This window comes from Triturus cristatus, chromosome 5_1 (assembly GCF_964204655.1).
Source record: "Triturus cristatus chromosome 5_1, aTriCri1.1, whole genome shotgun sequence".
Taxonomy (NCBI): Eukaryota; Metazoa; Chordata; class Amphibia; order Caudata; family Salamandridae; genus Triturus; species Triturus cristatus.
The window spans coordinates 717,482,167-717,503,020 of record NC_140587.1 but is presented as its reverse complement, the minus strand read 5'-3'; the positions used below and the strand labels follow the sequence as shown (position 1 = coordinate 717,503,020).

General features: G+C 42.3%; 1 protein-coding gene across 1 annotated transcript in view; it reads left to right on the top strand.

The window, feature by feature from the left end:
* Window positions 1-19,706, top strand: part of LOC146831408 (desmoglein-2-like) — a 410,122-nt gene extending 390,416 nt beyond the window's left edge. Inside the window, exons 14-15 of the mRNA XM_085605709.1 lie at window positions 2,960-3,364; window positions 13,917-19,706. Of these exons, the coding sequence (XP_085461835.1) occupies window positions 2,960-3,364; window positions 13,917-14,978 (1,467 nt within the window). The 3' untranslated portion in view covers window positions 14,979-19,706. The remainder of the gene's footprint in view (window positions 1-2,959; window positions 3,365-13,916) is intronic.
* The last annotated feature ends 1,148 nt before the right edge of the window (window positions 19,707-20,854 follow it).

The window sequence follows — 20,854 nt, the reverse complement described above, 5'->3', positions numbered from 1 at the left end:
GCTACCATGAGCAAAACATATAAAACTGGCCAATGTTACAGATTCAGGAATCCTGCCTGGGCAGAGGCCACCCTGGACATCATCTAGTCGGTACTTAATTTGTAAAAGAGGGAGTACTAGTGCCCAAAAGGTCGCTCAGAAGCTTGTGGCCAGTGCTAATAAATGTTGATGCACCGAATACCAAGGCATCGTAGTCTAGAATCCACCTCATGCGTGTCTAATCCACAACCAGAGACTCCCAACCCCTTTTTTCGCACACTTGCAGATTTGTGCTTTCTCCCTTCCTGGCGGTTTTCCATCTTTTTCTTCCTCAGTCTTTGTCTTTGTGTGTTTTTCCCCCTCTCTCAGTAAATGTCAGAGCATTCTGAGTGCTGATGGGCGTCATGGGCTCAAATTGAGTACTGCATCAAAATGTTGCTGTTTTCAAGGCAGACGCCAAAGGGTTTTTCTACCTATGAATTAAGGACTTAAGCTACTGCAGGCTGTAGTGTTATAGGACAGTAGTTGTTTGACTGTAATGTTCAGTCTGGATTGTGCCTGTTTTAACACCTGACACTGTGCAAAAGAAGCAAGAGAAGAATTCAGTATGGGAAAAAGTGCTTCGAACATTTCACAGATTTGCCACAGCGAGACTAAAATCTCACCGGAATAAGATGAACGGTAGAGAGATAGAATAGCTGTTTCACCTCAATTCCACAAGAGTAATCACAAAATTTGGTTGAAAGGCTGACCATTGGATACATTTGCAGACTGAAGGTTGAGGTAGGCTGTTCTATTGTGGGACACTTGAGGAAGAAGAGTTAGACACCGTGCCTCTGGAGAGAGCAGTGGTATCTTGAAAGAAACCTTATTCACAAAATAGAAGATTAATTAATCACAAATTTAGAGGTAAGGTCTTTTAAGGCTTTGAAGACTTCTTCGGTTTTATCAATTAAGGTTATTCTAGAAGAATGGGAAACTTTGAAAATGGAGCTTATTGTAAATTTGCAATGAGTGCAGGTCGTTTTCTGTGCTAACCTTTCCACGCTTGAATAATGACAATGCCGAAGGCGTTCGGATATGTTTGTTTCTCTAGTGTTTTTCACCCATGCAACAATGATACTTTGGCATCGGACAAACTGAAGGTCACAAACATTAGAATTCCCAGACGTCCAACAAGGTACTGCTCAGCTAGAGTCCCTTCTTCCCTTTAAGGTCAAAATAGGTGTTCTACATGGTAAAATGCAAAATCAGCAGACTCTAAACTCTGCATCATTTTTAAGTCCCACATTTTACACAAGCTTTGTGGAGAGTTTTATGTGAGCAAATACAAAATACTGTATCTTTAAATCAAAATGTTTTGTATGGTGTAATAGCGTGTTCATATTGCATGACGCATGTTAACTGATGGCCTAACTATGAAAGCGCATTTATGTGGATTAGGAAGTACTAACTCCTTTTAATACATTTAATGGAAAATACGAATGAGTGGGGTGTGGAAATTCTGACACTCCGGATATAATTGTTTTGGGTCAGATACAAGTTTAAATTTACATTTGTTCGACTGGACGTATGGGCCCACCCCTCTGTTGGCACAAGCTATTTGGCTGCAAGTGTACAGTACCAAATTATGGATCTGTGAAAGGGGATTGTCTGCCACGAAGGCAATCTTTCTATTCATATGTATAAGTTTTTCTACAACTTTTTCCTTTGAGCCACTATTACATACGCTTTCACTTTTAAACAGCTTAGCCTTTCGAGCCTCTCTCCCCTGTCCTTTAACTCCACGTTTCACTCTCTTGTCTCTTCTCTTCCATGTCTCCACGTTTCTTTCCCTGTTTATTAGTTATGGTGCACAGAATCCTTGATGCTGTGCAGCATGATCAAAACCATTAGCAACCCCAGTAAGTCTCAAAGGAGAGACGTATTGGCTTTGTCCTGTGTGCATATTTATTAAACATGCCTTTTCTCTCCAGGTTTTGCCTTCTGCTTTTGCAGACCCAAATTTACGGTACAAACCCATATAGGATGTTCGGTTTAATTACTAAAAATGAAACCCTTACGTTTCTTTTAATCATTTGTTCCTTTTTGACTGCTCTCCTTCTGCCTTGCCTCTTTCCTCCTGTTAAAGATGACTAACATCTCCCCAATTTTAGATTCATATATTTTGGAAGCGCATTTCTTTTGTCCCTACGAATAGTTTAACCCAACATGACAATAACGTCTTTAAAAGACAATGCAAGTATTTCCTAAAATGCTATATCATACCATACTAAACAATAACCGGCTATACCAGACCACATTATACAATCACAAGCAATACAATACCATGTTATACTATACAATAGCAAGCTATAGCATACCATCACAACACATACCATGCAATGACAAACATCTAAATAACAGGCCATACCAGGGACACTCTTGATTAATTGAGCGCACTATAAATCTCTTTAACATAACATACTATACAATGACTAGCCATACCACACTATACAATAATAGGCCATACCATGCAATGACACACCATACCATACTTTACAATGACAGGCCATACCATACTATTGAAGGGCAGACTATTAAACCCCTTTCCATATCATACCACACGATACAACAAAACAATTAATAAAGCCAAAACATCTTGCATAGGCAAGACCTTTTGGCTTGTTTTGTCTGTAACCGTTTACTTTTACTTTCTTCATTTTTGAAACTAGGTAAATAAGAGCTGCTTCTAAGCAGAAAATCTTCTATGTTTTAAATTAATAACTTAATAATAACCTGGGAACTACTGTATGCTGTTAAAGTTTTCATAATCATTTTTCCTATACATTAAAGGCAACAGATATATTCGGAAATTATTGGTACACTATAATATATGTGTATACTGTGATCCTCAATGATAAAGCATTCAGTTTTAAAAAGTCTTGGTGAAATAATTTAACACATTGCATTTTTTTGTTTTGCTTGCTTTGTTCCATAGGCAGTTCCGCCACATATGGAGGTGCTAGATAATGCTAACCGTGTTGGAGGTGGCTTTAAAGCATGGGAGGATGGTGCAATGGCATCCAACGGCTGTCAAAGTGGTACCAAAGGCACTTACAATCTTGGTCACAGTATCATGGAAAGAAGATGGGAGGAAGGACACCTTCTGCAAAGTGCGGCTGGAAACACGTTCGGTGCTGGAGCTGTAATAGGAGGTGCAATAGGTGCAGGAGCAGTGGGAGGTGGAGGCATGATAGCAGGAGGAGGAAGCAGTATGAAGGGCGCAGGCGCTGAAGAAAGCTATGGAGCTGGAAGTTATGGAGGAGGAAGGATTGAGACAAATGGAAACTTTGGTGGTGCAGGAGCTCTGCAAGAAGATTTCATTAAAGAATACTTCAGTGATGTAAGTATTGTCTATAAATATACCTGAATCAACTTAATGTTTGTTAGACATTCAGATTGTAACTGTTAAAATATGTATTTTCCCTTCTATTCACGACTCAGAATCTTAAATGGTATTTGGTATGCTAATAATCGTTAGGGGAAAAGGGGATCTTTTAAGACCTTTCATGTTGTGGAGTGGTTCCGGTATTCCAAGGTTCTCTTAAGATCCCTAAAGCCAAGGTACTCTTTTTCTAGATAGTCATGAACTAGAAGCCTCAACTTTGTTTTGTCATTGTATTATTTTATGAGTTTTGAATTTGTGTGTTCTTATTTTTAATTTTCGTCTTTTCTTGTAATCTTTTAAAAGAGTTTGCAAGATTTTCAAAGAACATTTATAATTTTTCATCTAGGTTGACTGACAAAACACTCCCAGAAGGATCCCTTGCCTGACTGTTGTGTAATACCCAGAGCCACAGGAAAACCTTAAAATAGACTCCTGCTAATATAAACAGAATACCTTCTGTCAAAAAGCCTGGAAAGCATCTTGGAACAGTGTGGAAAAAATGTGTCCAATCCAACCACTCATGGCTTTGATGCCTCCTCATTCTTTTGCATATTTTTCTCCATCTCTTCCTCTGACTTATTCCCCAAGTTGAAGTATCACTATGCAGTAAAGTGCACCCCATGGTTTTTTTCTAGCAATTCCCCTTTGCTGGACTAATGTCCCCTTTGCTGTGCCAGAAAAGGCTCAGCCAGACCTTATGCCCAGAAGTGATACAAGATGCCAAACAAAGGTGCCTGCAGTCCTGTAAGTGTCTACTTTAGATGTAGGTCCACCCTGCTGCTGCAGTGTGCAACAGGAAAACTTTTTTTCTGCTAAGGCCACCCAAAATGCTGTTGCATTGAAATCTTTTCGCTCCAATTATTTGAGAAAAGGACTGAGAGACACTTTCAGAGGTTGCTGTGATGTTCACAGTGGGTTAACGCTACCTTTTATTAAGTTTCCTGTCTGAAAGTGTATCCGTATCTTATTTACCTTTCTGTAGGTGTGCACCTTAGTGGTGGGAGGCATGTTATAGTCCGTGTATACACTGCAATGATCAAAAGACCACAATTATAGTATAAAATGCCCACAGGGGCATGTCATTGGCATACAGACTTCTCATTACCAACTTCGGCTTACTTTAATCTTCTTTACGAGGTTTCATCTTGTGTTTCCCCACAACCCTCTCCGCATGCTCTCATTTCTGCATTGGCGTCTTTTATATGGACCTTATTCACTGTTAGGAGAATGATTGATTGCACAACTGGCATGCGTTTCCACTGGTCTCTGTAGTCCTACATAAATCTCCTCAAGCGAAGAACTTCCATCGACAACAGAAAAGCATCTGTCATTGAATGAATCCCAGTTGAGCACAGTCTAGCTAGCGAATCTTCAGGCTGTATCCTGTGATCGATCCAAAACATTCCATTGAAAGTGACACTGTTGACTTTGATGGCAGTTCCAGCATCCTGGTTGACTACGACCACATCATTGATTACTTAATTTCCTTTTTTGCTACCTTTGGGAACACAGCCTGGCTATTTGCTTTCACCTTTGAAGGCTTCTGCTCAGTTGCCAATGCAAATCTTACATTTTGAGCTACAGGCTGATGTTAGCGGCAAAGAGCAATCCTTGGATACAGCATATAGTCCTGTGCAGTTGGATGTGTGCATCAATCTAGAGTACGAGGAAGAGGCTTATTAAGGAGACATAGACTTTCAGCAGGACTGTGAAGTTTATAAACTGCAAAGGTTTCCTACTGGCTGTCAGAAATGTACCAGTTGCCTTCATGCCTACTTTGCAGCAGCTGATATAAACTTAAGATTGTTTCCTCAACTACAGCATCTGTATCCTCCAGTGAATCCTTTGTCAGGATCACCACCACCTCTGCCATGTACAGCACGCCCACCCCATTCTGAAGCTCTCGTCTCTGCTCCTGCAGTCAGAAATGAGACTTATTGGTAACTTAAGTCCAAGATTCAATTCCGTGGCTGGAAGATCCATCAAACCAGCTGATGCCATGGCCATTTCAAGCCATTGCCAAGTGTGGATCAAACGTTTGCCTCTCATAGGCTTATTCTTTGACAGGTGGGTAGAGGCTTCTGAACATGGGGCCATCAACTCTAGACTCTTCCGCTGAACAGAACAATACATAACAGTAGTACGCTGTTAGAAAGTGGGTATTTGTGCACGTGCACAGTAACACAGTGAAAACACCACAAAAAGACTCCACATTGTTGTAGAAAAGTAGTATCTTTTTCTCTTTCAAACAAGACCAAAATGAGAAAAATCCAATCAATAGTTCACTAGTTATGATTGCTCAAAGTTATTAATGCAAATACAGTGTTGAAAACATGCACTTCTAGTAGGTCATTTATGATAACACTGGGGAAAGGATGGCGATCCAAGGAGAGGATCTGCAAATAGGCTTTTTCAGCGTGTTAGAACGAATATGTTGTTTCTACAGTCAGGGAAACGGTAAGACAACAGCAGTTCCCTTGAAACCAGTGGAATACGGGCAAATCCAGACACTCGCTTTAATGCACAGGTTGTCCTCCCTGGTCTCAATACACACAGTACATTTCTGGGGTGAAAGCTGCGAGATCGATAGTCTCATGAAGGGAGCTCGAGGTATGGGGCTCTTCTCCATTGGGCAGTCTGCGGTGTTGCATCGAGCCGCTTTGATTTGTTCTTTAGCGGTGCTGCAGTTGCAATAGCCTCAGCGGGCTGGAGGAAGTGGGCAAATGCAACAGTCTCCCTCAGTTGTTCCCGCGCTTGGGATGCCCCTTCACCTCTGGGTTGCCGGCGATTATGCAGAGCTATGCTGGTCTGTTGTTGTGCAGCACTGCATCGAGACCGGAGTTTTTTTTAAACCAAACATACTTTTCATATTGTTTCCCAATTGAAAGTTACACTTGTAACAGGTTACAAGGCAGCTCCAATGTTACTCTATGAGAGAGATAGGCCTTGCAGTGATGAAATACGAATTTAAGAGTTTCACTACCAGGGCATATAAAACGTAAAAGCACATGTACTGCATTATAAATACACTGCCACCTCCCCATGGGCTGTCCAGGGTCCACTCTAAGGGTGACCTATATGTAATAAAAGGGAATGGTTGGGACTGGCAAGTAGGTGAAATTGACAGGTCTAAATGGCAGTTTAAAACTGCTCATACAGACTCGGCAGTGGCAGGCATGAGACGTTGTTAACGGGCTGCTTAATAGGGTGGCACAACCAGCGCTACAGACCCACTAGTAGAGTTACATTTATTGGCCCTTGGCACAGGTAGTGCATTTTAATATAAGTAAGCTAAATATGCCAATCATGGCTAAACCATTTGTCGTCATATTAAGGTACAGAACACATGCACTTTAGCAATGGTCAGCAGTGGTAACATGCTCAGAGCCCTAAGGCCAGCAAAACATCAGAAAAAGAGGAGAAGGAAGGCAAGACGTTTGGGGTAACCCTACAAAAAGGGCCATTTTCAACATGTGCTTTTTCAGTGATGCAGTTGAATGTCTTTGCCTACACCTTTGTGATGAGTCCTCTCACTCCCAGGATGCTGAGAAAGACCAAGACAGACAACTGTTCACTGAATCTGATTACCCCAGTGTAGGAAGGTGGAGTATTATGTGGTGATGCTGGTTAGTCTTCACCATGCATTACTCTCACAGACCCCAAAGATGGTCCTTGGATTCACAATCATAAATCTTTAGCATCATATTTGGTAGAGTGGCAAAGAGCAGTCAGGCTTTACTAGATGAACATGTGTCAAGCATTTCAAAGTACCAACAAGGACAGTAAGTAATTGACACTACTTTCAAGAAATCTAATACCAATTCCTAAATATAAAGCAGATTTTTATATTAATTTAGACCCCAAAAGGAACGTGATCAGATATATATATCCAGAGTTATGGATTTTTGAACAAAAACATAAATCATAGCAATTCAATACTTCAGAAACTTTGCATTGCGGTCACTCTGGCGCAAAACTGGACAAAGGACATGGGTGTAGCCACCCCTCTGTCCTGTCCCTTCCCTGAATCTGTCCATCCCTTTCCCGTGGGTATAAAGTGGGTTACCGGACTACAGGACTTTGGAACTTTGGTTTTTACCTGGACAAGATTCTACTAGGAAGAATCCAAGTACTTCGACTAGCTGCATGACGCTGGATGACTGAAGAATCTCCCTTGGAGGAAAGGAGTTACTCCCCTGCAGAAGCAGGCACCTAAACGCAACTGATCGGTTTGCTTCTCCCAAGCTCCTGAGGACTCAGAAGATTGCAGCAACACAGGAGGTAGGTTCCCGAAGGTCCCTGAGGTAGATCTGACCTCAGCGATTCTGAGACCAGTATCCCTCATGGGGGCCGTGCAACCCGAACCCCTGTGCACCGCGTACATTTGAAAGTACACATGCTTGTTGGCAACTCCTGAGCTTGTGAATTGAACTCAGTGTAGTCCTGACCCCGAGAGAGCATTTACTCCGAAGATCTCCGGCTTCCACTCACGAGTGCTCTGTGGGCTGGTGCTTTGTAATTTCGCTCGAGGTCTCCTATTGATCCCTGGTCCGTTGATTCTTGGGCTTACCTGGTTGCTCCAGACGGGCCTTGACTCTCCATTGCTTGGAGAGTCCCCTGGACCTTGCAGGTCCACACCGTAACCTATTTACTCTGACAGCGTGGGTTGCATTTGCCAAGGTTTGTTGGTGCTCCAGCCAGAAATCGACCCCTCAGCTCTCGACATCCTTCGTGGGACAGCCCACCTCCATATCCTGGTCGTCCCTGACGTTTCCTGGTCCCTGTGCCTGCAGAGTCAAGCAACCCTTCATCGCACCTAAAGCACCCGACATCGGAGGGCATTCGACTACCGAGCCCCTGGTCACCTGAATAAACCCAGACTCTGTCCCCGCTGCTTTCACGTTCATCTCACCTAGAATCCTGGCTTGGATTCCACCAACACTCTTCGCCTTCCCGGCACCAGTACTTATTTGCAATCCATTGAAAACGACGATGGTCTCCAACACCACTTGACCGCTATGTACCAAGCTCCTCTGGGATAGGTAACACGGGTACTCCATGGTGGTTTGGCCTTAGTGCCTCCTATGTTCCAAAGGGTTTGCTCGAAGTCCTCGTAGAAGTGTCCTTAAACTGTAACTTTACCCCCACGACTTTCCCATAGAGTTGTACGGAGCAGGAGGTCGTGTTTCCTCACTGCACCCATCCTCTATGGGCTCCCTGTGTCACTCCTCTGGGTGGTTACTTGGGGTCCCAGTAATTCTACATGCTCTAGGCACTGTATCTAGTGAAGTTGTGATTTGTATACCATTTTTAGGTCTCGCCTATGCAGGGCGCATGCGCTGCATCGGAGGACCTTTAGCCGTCGCTCTGCTGTTTTTGGAAGCACATACTCATGCTTGTGGCGGCATCCACCTTGCGGGAGCGAGCAGCGGCACGCATGCTAGTTGACTGTTGCTCGCTCCCACAAGGCGGATTGTGCCACAAGCACGAGTGTGCTTGAAAACAGCTGCAGCTTTTTAGCACGATCACTTTCACTTTTACGGCCGCGTTGCTTTCATGGCCGTGCGGCCAATGCTTGTTAAGTCTGGTGCAGCCAAGTTGTTTTTTTTTAATGTTTATAGCGCTGCCGTTCATCCCCGCGCCGAACCTGTTTTTCCCTGTTGATTTCGTCGTCGCAGAGCGGATGTTGTACGTGCCTAGCATGGGCTTCTGCATTTTGGTTGCGCATGGCTGGAGGAGGCTGTCTAGCAACAGGTGTGCATTCTTTTACAGTTTGAAGGAAACAAATGACCTTTTGAGTATGGACTGTTACTCTGCCTGTTGGTACTGCTACAGAGCATTGTTTTGTCTTAACTTCACGCGTTTTGTTTGGTCCTGAAGAGTCACCTCCCGGAAGGCCTATCAGTGATGACGTGAGGGGGCGGGGAAGTCGGGGCCATGCTCATTCAATCAGGTTGATTTTTTGTCACTTTAAGTGCTGGTCTCTTCCAGTCTGTACTTGTTCAATGTACAACACGTGCAGCCGAGGGAACCCTTCATTTCCTTTCGTTAATGGGAGGATGAGCATGTCCGATCCCATCTGCCCTTTACCGTCACTGGAGCTTGCCAAGGTATTAACTTGTATTATACAAGACTCAAGAACGAAGCCGGATCTCAGGAAGGAAAGGAGCCTGGGAACCGAGTCCAGCTGGCTGCAGACTCGATTTTTTTTTTTTTAAATGCCTTAACACGGCCGATCCCAGTCCTAAAGCGCATTATTAAACCATTGAGTTTGTCAAACGCACCTTGGCCTTTCGCTGTTTATTACTTTGTGTGTAAGTAACCGTCCTCCAGCCAACTGGAGTTAGTCCTGCAAATCTAAGCCCTGGTTGCCAGCGGCCAAGTCCACAAACATCTGCAGCGCCGCATTAAATCAGCAGGAGTGCTTCTTTGCGCTCCATGGCGCGCGTTTCTCTGCGTGTCCTTGATTTATTGTCCTGGCAGAGGCAACGCGGCCACAGCCTGCTCCTGAGAGCCAGCAGGCCTGAACCTTGTCAATGAGTTGCATTTCTTAATGAACGTATATAAACAAATAGTCCATTGCGCAATTGGTTGTTCACTGCTCATTTGGTACTGTAATGCCCCCGCTAATTAGACCTTAATGCACTTTGAACAAAATAATTAGCCTCATCTGTTTAGTATCAGACACGCTGAGCGCTTTGGTTTACATAATGTGGGGATTACCGAAAGCGCATCAGCCATTCAGATTCGATGCATGACCTACAGATGAACATGCTATTACTAAAACCTTTTTGGCAATATCTATCTTTAATGACCATTTTTGTCTTTACTTAAGCACTGTGTTCTTGTAGTCCTGTGGCTTATCTGGTCCACAGGTGCGTTTAGGGAACACCCCCCCCCCGAGTGTTTGAACATAGGTTTTAATCATGTTTTTGCAGAGAATAGAAAAGTTCTGGTGTGGTGGCAGTTTGTAATGTTTTAGGATTAGGGAGCAACAGACTAGCAATACAATTTGCATTACTTGTAACTCCATTTCCGACTATAGTTGTTTTAGATTCACAGATGCACACCAGGGCCGAACTGGGAAGAAAATCAGCCCCGTCAAGTCTTTTCAAACCCTTCCCACATTGCACCAGGTGCACAGGCCTGATCCTTTCTCTTTGGGTTTGGGACACGTCTCCTATACTCCATAGAAAATTTCAGAAGGAGTTGGTCCAGGAGATGCATTTTGCACCACTCTTTTTCATGGGTTTTGGCCAAACAGTCGGAAGATTTAAATATAGTTTGCAGGAAACCTTATGGAATGATGCAGTGCTTCAGAGTCTGTCACAGTACCCAAGAGAAATATCTCTGCAAAGTACATAAGCATGTATTTTTCATCAAATTGTGTGAAGATCCAAAAATCTTGATTGTGAAATAGGCAGTCATTTGTGTCAAGCACATTAGAATGTTTCACCAATACGTAATTCCTCATCTAGCAGACAGAATCCTATACAAAGAAAAATACCATCCATTTTAAATTCTGTGCCAGTGTGTTGCTCTTCACCGTTCAAGTTCTGATGTAAGCATCTGAACATGCCAGTCTATCGGGCACTTTTCAGCTGTACCAGAAAGCTTCTAAAAATGCACCCTGTGCGGTCTGATCACAAGTTCTTCTACCTGTGCTGATTCTTGTGACAGGGCATATATTAGTGATTTCCCAATAAATTGCTGGTTCTGCCATGATACTGATGTCATCACTACTCCAGTGTGAAAAACAACAAGCATTGGCATTTTATAGGTCTCGCCTTTGTGACCTTGTAAGTGTTTAGTTATCCAGCACAATATCCTTCGTGCAACAATATCAAGTGTTGCATGGCTAAACACTTATAAGGTCCCAAAGGCGAGACCTATTGGCTATGCCAATGCTTGTTAAGTATATGGTTCGGCCTCCCCCTGGAGCCTGCTGTGTATTGTACTACTTACGAATGTTCTATTGAGTCAGTATTGTGTGCTTTATGTTCTGATCTCAGGTAGAGATTAGTAGACAGTGTTATAGTAATAAATATATGTTTTTATATAATTACTGTGTGGTTCTCCTTTCATTTAGTCATTCAGGAGGTGATACTCTGGTAAAAAAAAAAGCTGCTTTACATTCCTTCAAGATTAAGCCTGAAGGTTGCTCTCCACAGCTACCACTAGGATAGCTTTCTAAAGGTTATCTTTGACCTCATACATCATAAGGGTTGTGTGGACTGGTACAAGGTGCCCACTTTAATTAGTGGACAGCATATACCAGGCCACCTTCTCACACTTAGTACTACATGTAAAGGCATATCCCCACATGCAGATATGCCCCTTTGCTGGTCAGTTCCATTACTGCCAGTACAAGTGACTAGGGAAGCCATTTGAGAACATGTGCTGAATACTGGTGAAAACGAGTTCCCCAGCTACACAATGACTTCACTGAAAATAGGGATGTTTGCGTATCAAACACCTCGCATTGGCAAACCCACACTGATGCCAGTATTGGATTTACCAATACATGCACTCAGAGGGCCCCATAGAGGTGCCCCCTGAACACCTACCAGCCTCTGTTGTGCTTGCTGACTGGTTTCTGCCAGCCTTCCTCCCGAGATGCTGTTTTAACCTCCGAGGGTGAGAACTTTTGCTCTCAGGAGACCCAGTACAAAAGCCTGTCCGCCTCCCACAGGATGCTCTGCTGATTAGCCTCCTTGGGCCGGCGAGCTTCAAAGAAGCATCCGCCTTAGGATTGCGAATCTGGCTCCTCTCAGAGAAGAGGAAGCCAGACCCCTGTCCAGAGCCCCCTTGGCATGTCATGTTGGCTATCATCCCTGGGGTGGGCTACTGTGAGGTGGACATGATTTTTCAGAAGTAGCCATGTTTGGGAAGTCATACTTGGGAATTCTGGGACAGAGTTATGCCCACTTCTCACAGGAAGTGGTCATATAGGAGACATAGTGACCTCAAGAATCAGTAGCCCATTGGCTACTACCCTAAACTCCCCCTAACACCCTTAAGTAAACCATTTAGACGAGTCCCTGGCATTAAAGAAGCAGATCTGATAACCTAAGAAGAAAAGACACCAAAGAGTCCCAAAAGCAGAGCGGAGAAAGGAAAGAAACTGGCCTGGTACCAACCCTGCAGGCCTGTATGCATCCCTTGTTGAAAACTGTGCCAATGTCAACTCGTCCTGCAGGTGTTGACTCCAGAAACCTGAGCGGAATGCCTGTCTTCAAAAAAGACTCAAGACCTCCTATGAACAGCAGACCTATTCTGAAGAAACTCCAAAAGAGAAGGCTCTGAGGCTTCCGGAACTGACTGCCAAAACCTGACACCCGAAGCCACCACTGCATCCGTTGCCTCCAGCCCGAGTTGAAGTGGACCACAGGTGTCAACAATATCTCCAAGCCCTCCAGAGCTAGAGTCCATCGTGATTTCACCCCTCCTGGACGTCCCGACATCGCCTGCAGCCTCCGCATGCTGACCTCGACTGCTCTTGTAAGGAAAAATTGATTCCTAAGGACATCTCTGCAGCCATCGCCCCTGGGCCTTGGAGAAGTGGAACAAAGGTGTCCCTCCATACCCGAGCATCGCAAGGACTGAGTCCCCTTGCTGGTTCAGCCTGGCTGGCCTCCCAGCCTTAGCCTATAGCCTCTTTCCACAGTGATCGTGTTCTAGAGAAACCTACTGGGCTTCTGATGCTATTTTGCCCCCTGGCTGCCCTCGTGCCACTGGTGGTGTACTGCTGGTGCTTCCTTACACCTTGCCCACCACTCAACTTTACTCCTGGAGATTGGTCTTGTAAGTCGCTGTACTATACTTGTTTGCAGACCTTGTTCTTCCTTACCATAGGATAACATTGCAGAACTCAGAAATTGCACTGTGTCCAGTTTTTAAATTCAAATGATTTCATATTTGAAAACGTACTTACCTGAACGATTTTTCTCTGATGCCTAAACATATATAAAGATACTTGATATTTTTTATATATTGTTGTGGATCTCCTTCTTGAGTCGTGTCATTCATTGATTATTGTGTATATTTGCAAACATCTTGCCCTCCTCTGTGTTGAGCCTAAGGCTGCTCAACCACACTACCCCCAATAGTGTACTTTGGGATTGCATAGCAAGCCCCTGTCCACTCATAAGACGGCCCCTGGACTCTTTACGTGGTATATCAGATTCTTGGTATATCACATAAAGAGCCAGTTACTTACAATTCTCTGTCTACCCTTTGACCTACGTATACTTCTCCCTCAGTTTGTTGTTCAATTTATGGTGAAGGATATCTAGTTAGCCCTATCAAAGTCCTCTTGAATATCATTTTCAGCAGGCAAAATCTAGTCTTGACACAGTGTACTCATCTTGCTCATACTGAGATCTCTGCCGAATTTGAATTGTAATAATTTGTATATCTAAATTGTGCCAAGAAATGGCTTCCTGTATGTGCATGATCTTGCATGATAAATGTCTAACTTTTTAATGGGTTCCTTTTTTTGTTTTAGAAAGCTATGTTTTATACTGAGGAAGAGGAGTCTCAGCCAGCAAAAGATTGCCTCTTAGTCTACTCCCAAGAAGGAATCGGTTCTCCAACTGGGTCTATCGGTTGCTGCAGCTTCATTGAAGGCGAAATGGAAGACAGTTTTTTGGATGATCTGGGAATAAAATTTAAAACGCTGGCAGAAATCTGCCTAGGCCAACAAATGTACATGAAAGTTGAAGAAGAAAGTTCTAGCATCCAGGGAGCGAACACAAGCAGGAGTAGGCCTGACAAAAGTGTGATGTTTTCTGATTCAAGTGTGGTTGTTGATCATGTACAACAGGAGGAATCGAGTGAAGATGGGTACCACTTTCAGCATGTTATAGAGCCTAACATAGCTCAAGCAACAGATATTCGTGAAGAGATAGTTTCAGAAGAATCTATGTCTTCTAGGCCTAATGTACTCCCTGTCCCACTTGTTCAAGGGAACATATTAGTGACTGAAAAATCTTATGTTACTGGTCCCTCTGTGCAACCAGTTACTATCCTCCATGAACCCAGACTTCAGCAGAATGTGATAATGACTGAAAGAGTGCTTGCTCCAGGATCAAATCTTCATGGTATGTTAGACATGCATGACCTGTCAGATGGACAGAATGTTTTGGTGACCGAAAGGTATATCAATGGTGATTCGGGTGTGATAGGTCTTCGTGACATGCCCGATGCGCAGTATGTAGTAGTGAGAGAGAGGGAACGGGTGCTTGCACCTTCCTCAACACTGCAGACTGCTAGGAACATGTCCGAGCTTTCTGATGGGCAGAATGTTTTGGTGACCGAAAGGCTGTTCACCCCAGTTGCTAGTATTCAAGGGAACATGAGAATTCCTTCAGAGGTCTCAACTGTACAGAATATAGTAACTGAAAAAAATATTGTCTCTGGCAAGGGAATGCAGGGGCAAATACTGACATCTGAGCCTATGCTGAACAACACTGGCTTCACCCTAGAGGAACCTCCATCTAGTCGCTCTTTGGGTCAGTCTTCAAGCCGATACACTAAGTACAGCACTGTAGAGTACTCCCGTTCATAATTCTGTCTGCACATCCCGTCACAGGTAACTATATCAATAGGTAATGCCGTACCTAAGTGAGACATTTTCATCACACTTAAATAAGTAATAAACGTAAAACGTACGTTTAATGCTGTGCCTGCTCTTCAAAGTATATACTTTTTGAAACCTAACAGCCATCAGAGGTTCAACTCCATTTTAAGACTTGGCGTAAATCTCCTATGTGATGGCATCGGGATTCTATCTTTGACATACTGCATTATATTCCAAGACTTATATTTATTAGTCTTTATTTTTGGCAATGAAAATTTGAGACCAGCACATGCTTTATTCTAGATCACTGAAAAGATGTGGTCCATTTTTAATAGTGGTCAACCACTTGCCTCTTTAGTTCATTGACTAGCTTACTTGCTAGGTTCTGTTTTAAAGCAATATTTGTATTCATCTCTGAAAAATGACACTAATAGGTTAGCAGGACATGTAGAATGTGATAAATTAATCTGCAGAATAACTCTGGTCATGCAGCTGTGGGAAGTAGCATCATCAGGGTGGTAGGAATGGTCCTCCAAAAGCATCATTTTGAGATGTTTTTCCCCAACTCTGTTTTTTATCAGATTATTTCAGCATCACTGGTTAACAGTTTGAATAATAATTTTGGTGTCTAATTGAACCTTTTAACTGCGAATAACTTGTAGAAGTGTTAGTTCTGTAAAAAATACATATTAATGTTTTGCTAAAGTACATGCTGGGAAACCTTCACAGAAAGTGCATATTGAAGTGCATACAAATGTTTAATGGGCCAGAATGTATTTTAACTAGTCTCTAGCTCAATCTGTCTTGCCTCTGCAGCCAGGATTAGACACACTCCATCTCAAGGTATCTGCACAGAACCGTTGTTTCTCTTGTTCAGAACACGCATAAATCTCCTCCATCGTCGTCCTCTGTTCCCTATTAACATGAAATAGTATTCTTCTCCCACCTACTTCATTTCGATCAGTCACCACTACAAGCACTCCAGTCTGTCACCATGTCTAGGCAGTGCACACTATGCCACTATACCATATCACCTTGCACCATTTGTTCCATTTCTTAGGTCTGCTGCTAAGTGCTACTTTGGTTGTAGTAATGTAAGTAAGCCTAGACAAACCTGGCTGGAACGATTCGGTTACTTAGTGAAACCTATTGCATTTTCCTTTGGTCTGTTACTCCCTGGCTTTCTGACTAAAAGGATGGGATTTTTACCCCACACAGATATTCCCAAATTAGTCTATATCCAGTATGCAATCTGTGTTTTATATTGTGCACATGGGCTGACAGCAGTTTTGCATTTACGGTTGGGGCTTGTCCCCAGAATCTGCCACATTGATCAGGGACTCATGGTGAGCAGGCTTCCCATTCATTGTGCCTATTGCAAATAAGGATCCCCAAAACTGTCTTTGTAGACCCACATATCTAACTGCCACTCTGTTTCATCCTTGAACCACAGGATCTCATATGCTTGTCCCTTGTCCCACTTGCTGCACCATCCATGTCTGCATGCTAAAATAAGTGTCTCACCATGATTGGTCAGTGAGTACCAACAAGCACTCATCCTTCCCCTTTCTGTTGCGCTGCAGTGCCATGGTTTGCTGGGATGATAAATGTTGCTCAAAGTCAGAAGTCGAGACGAAGGTCAATGATTGAAGACCAAAATCAGTAAGCATTCCTGGGCCATCATGAAACTCTGCTCTTTAGTGGCTGTGCACAATTCGCCATGAACTCTCTAGGGCTAGAAACACAGTGAAGGCTATGCCTGGTGGTACTTTGTGACCATGATGGAAGCAGAAAGCACTCAAAGAAGCTGGTGAAGGTGCAGATCCAGCCATCTGCCAGCCACTGCTTGGTCTGCCCTTTACACAGTCATACTATGCACATTGTGAGAACAGAGACCTGAAGTATATGCACTGAATCCAGTCATGGTAAAATATTAATCCACATTTGTCCTTAATCACTCTCTCGTCTGTGGCAATTGGAAAGCTAGAAATTAATAGTACATTTCTGCTTTCATAATCTTCACTTTCCATTAATTCATCCCTTTACCATGCATTCTCCATCCTCACTTTCCTATCTATTGTTTTCCTTTCTTTTTAGGTCAAGCCTGAAGAAGCAAGTGGTCTTGTTGCAAATTAATTAAGTGTATTAAGAATTTACAGTAGACATAGTCTGCCCGTTACTTACCATTGGCTGGCTTTATTGTCATTGTCATTTGCTTGCTTCATATTTGAGAGCTTTGCCTTGTCCATCCTATGCTGATCCCTCCCCTAGAGGATAGCATCTTCACCTGTCCTTCAACTGCCTAGTTTTGAGGAACTCCTTTTTCTTTGTGTTCAAGCACTTCACAAGTTCATTTTTGTAGTTGTTTCCCTTGTTTGCTTCTCTCCCTCTTCCCACTCTATGTTGCTCTCTCATATCAGTGTGCTTCTCTCCTCCCCTGCTGCTTTCTCTTTTCCGTGGGCTGACCAGCCCCCAGCCTGCTCTTTGTTGCTCTCCCACCCATATACTCTGTGGTGCTTTCTTCCTCTTGTGCTTCTCCCTCCCATCCTCCATGTGCTGCTTTTCACCTTGCACCCCAATCCGCTCCTGTTTTACACATCATCCAACCCCCCCCCCCCATTCCCCTCACCAACCCGGTCAACACTTGTGGACCTTTAAAAAAAAAAATGGCACTTTCCGCAAACCAATCTTTTTGGAACGGTAAATAAAAGCAAACTACACTCTCGTCATTCCGCTGGCATGTGCATGCATTCTTATGCTTACATGTCAGTAGAATGACGCATCCAACAATGCGACTTTTTTTTTTTTTTAACTTTGCTGTACAACACTTCCAAGAGGAAGTGGCAAAGCCCATATGTCCCAAAGGCAAGACCTAACGGCTTGGCCCGTGCTTGTTTATTCATTTGTCTATACCGGGGTCCTACTTTTGTCAATTCACCCATGCATCATCGCATTTTCATCAGTCTACACATACATTCTTCTACAAACTCATTAATCTACAAATTGGCAGACCCATGGGCTTTGTCAATATCATGTTGTATGCTTGAAAATCACTTGTATGTAATAGACTCATTAACTTATTCAGAACCGTGGCAACAGTCAAAACTACTCTGCTCGCAACAACTCATTACATACAAATAGCAACATTTTTGTGTTGTCTTTTATCACTTATTTTAGAGAAAACCAGTTAGAATGTATTTACTACAAGAATAGTAAAGAAGAAATTAGTAATACGTTCATATACATTCACAAAAATGAAGACTTGAACCAAAAGAATTTTAAGCACTTAATAAAAAGTGTTTTATGAGTTTTACTCCCATGTGCCTTCCCCACGTGCTACCTCAAATCCAAATTTTCCCTTACCAAAAAGGAAGGTTCAAGTATATGCAAGCTGTTGAACTTTCCATTTGTTGCAATGATATTTACCAAATGCTGACCTTCTAAATTGTAGATCATATAGGCGGCACCAACAAACCCCCTTGTAGCAACCAAATAAAGTTTTAAAAAGCCTTTTCTTCCATAAAATGTTTAACCTGCATGTTAGGGAGAGCAATCCATCTAACTAATGTAATTCATCCGCATTTGTGAAACAGAGTAATCACACAACATGTTGCTACATATAAATGCCAAAATAAACAGCGATACAAGTCTAGAACGTTTGGGCAATGTTTTCCCCTGAAAAACCTGCCTAACATCATTGGGGTCGAAAGCCTTTTCAAGGCTGAAGTGAATTGTGAGTCTTGTTCCTGTTAAATTTTCATACTGCCGTCTGGTCTCCTCAGTTTGTCATTTGACGTGCCAACAGGTGCTTCAAATTTACCTGGCCTCGTTCTCACATATCCAATAACATTTTGAAGTACTCCTGAGCATTTTTGTAAAAAGTATCAAAGGACTCCCTTAGCTAATACATCTAAATAATATTTCATGTAAATCAATCTGTATCTAATGCTATCCTAACCCTCAAATACTGCCCTTTCCCCGCTTACACTGACAAAGTACAGGTGTCATGGGCTTTAACACAATTAAGGAAAATGTTCCAACTGTGTAGTTGGGTAGTAAAAGACTGCCAACATTGCAAGGCAGTGGGCCTTGATGATGGATGCTGGTACCACTGCATCTGCTGCACTAATGATAGTTGCTCCCTTGCTGCCACATTGTATTGTGACCAGTGTAAGACAAATTCTAAAGACTGACTTACTGTGTATGTCAGCTTTCGTTTTCCACAGAGGGCATTTTACTCTCTATGCATTATTAGAGCTGTGGCTTAACTATGGCTTGTACAAGCCTTTTCACTAAAACATCGTACCCTCATAAAGCACATGTGAAGTTTATAATTTCACTAGGGGCATCTTATTACTCAAATCTAAAGTACCTGTGTGCCATGAAATTTTAGCTGAAGCGAATGATCGGTGTCATATCTCATGTTTTAAGTTTCAGAAAATGAAATGCTGAATTAGCAGTGCTGATGTAAAGTGTCACATCCCACTAGTGTGGGCATTTACTCTAATGAATTTTCTAATCGGTCCACTGGGGAGTATGCGTTACTCACCCCAGCTTCAACGTATCATAAACATATAATCACGATGTTTAATTCTGATTAGACAATACCACCTTCAGTTTGACAGCATTTCATGAATTTCTATTCTGTTAAGGAGTAAAGGTCGTTTTGTGTGCCTTGTCTGAAAAATACAAAAATAAACATATTTTTTTCAAACATTTCTCTTTAGTTTTGTACGTATCTTTAAGAAATAAGATGGTACGTTGACCACATCTGTTAGATTGTATTCTGTATTTATCCATTAAGCTATTTTTGCAGTCTGGTGTTTAAAATTCAATGTGCATTGTGGTTTTGTATGGATTAATTTGAACATCTGACTTTTGTAAATTTATATAAGTTTTAAAATCAGTTCTAAACCAGCAGTTTTGTTAATCAGGTGAGAAAGTGAACAAGTTGAAAAAAAATAAATAATAAGATGTAACTAGTAGATGAATATAGTTGTTGGCTATGTATTTGTCACTGGTCATTTCACCTGCTGTAGGGAGTACTGCATCCGTACGACCTAGACGAAAGTGAATTATAATTGATACATTTTTCTACTATGTTGCATAGGTTTCCGTCAAAATGTGGTGTTTTCATGTGAACAAAAAAAATGCTAGGTGATTATCCATATTTGCTAGCCACAATTCTTTATGCTTCTCCTGATATTTTGAATTCATCCAGTTGTGAACTCAAACATTTGTCTCACTGCTTTTTTTAAGCTAACATAGAATTAAAACTCTGAAAACTTCAGCGCTATTACACATTACTTACACAATAAAATGGGCTCTGATTGCTTTCCATTTATAGTACATTTGTTGTAATAGAGCAGGGGTCTCAAACCAGTAGCTCAAGAGCTACTGTAGCTCTCCAGTTACCTCTGAATAGCTCACCTATGTGCAGCCCAGATTATTGCATTGGAAAGCTTTTGCTTGGTTGAATTATTAAACATAAAGACAATTGAAAACATTCAACACTAATAATAGTAGTTCTCAATGCGTTTCATTGAACATAAGTTGCTCTCAGTACAGAAAAGGTTGGAGACCCCGGAGTCACAATCTGTGCGTAATTTTTCTTATTTTGGGACTTTATATGCCGCTTCTAAAGTCTTAACCTAAACTATAGATAATAATTCTACATTGCATTTAAATTCTATCATAACGTTAAATGAATGCAAGTTGTATTTTTGTAAAGTATTTTTCTGCTGTAAACACATTTTGCACTGGTTTTGTATTTGACCTCCTTGTTTGGGGTATATTTCTGTATTTTCATGGAACTTCAAATAAAGGAAGATTGGAGTGGATTAATAAAATAATTCAGTGCTTTT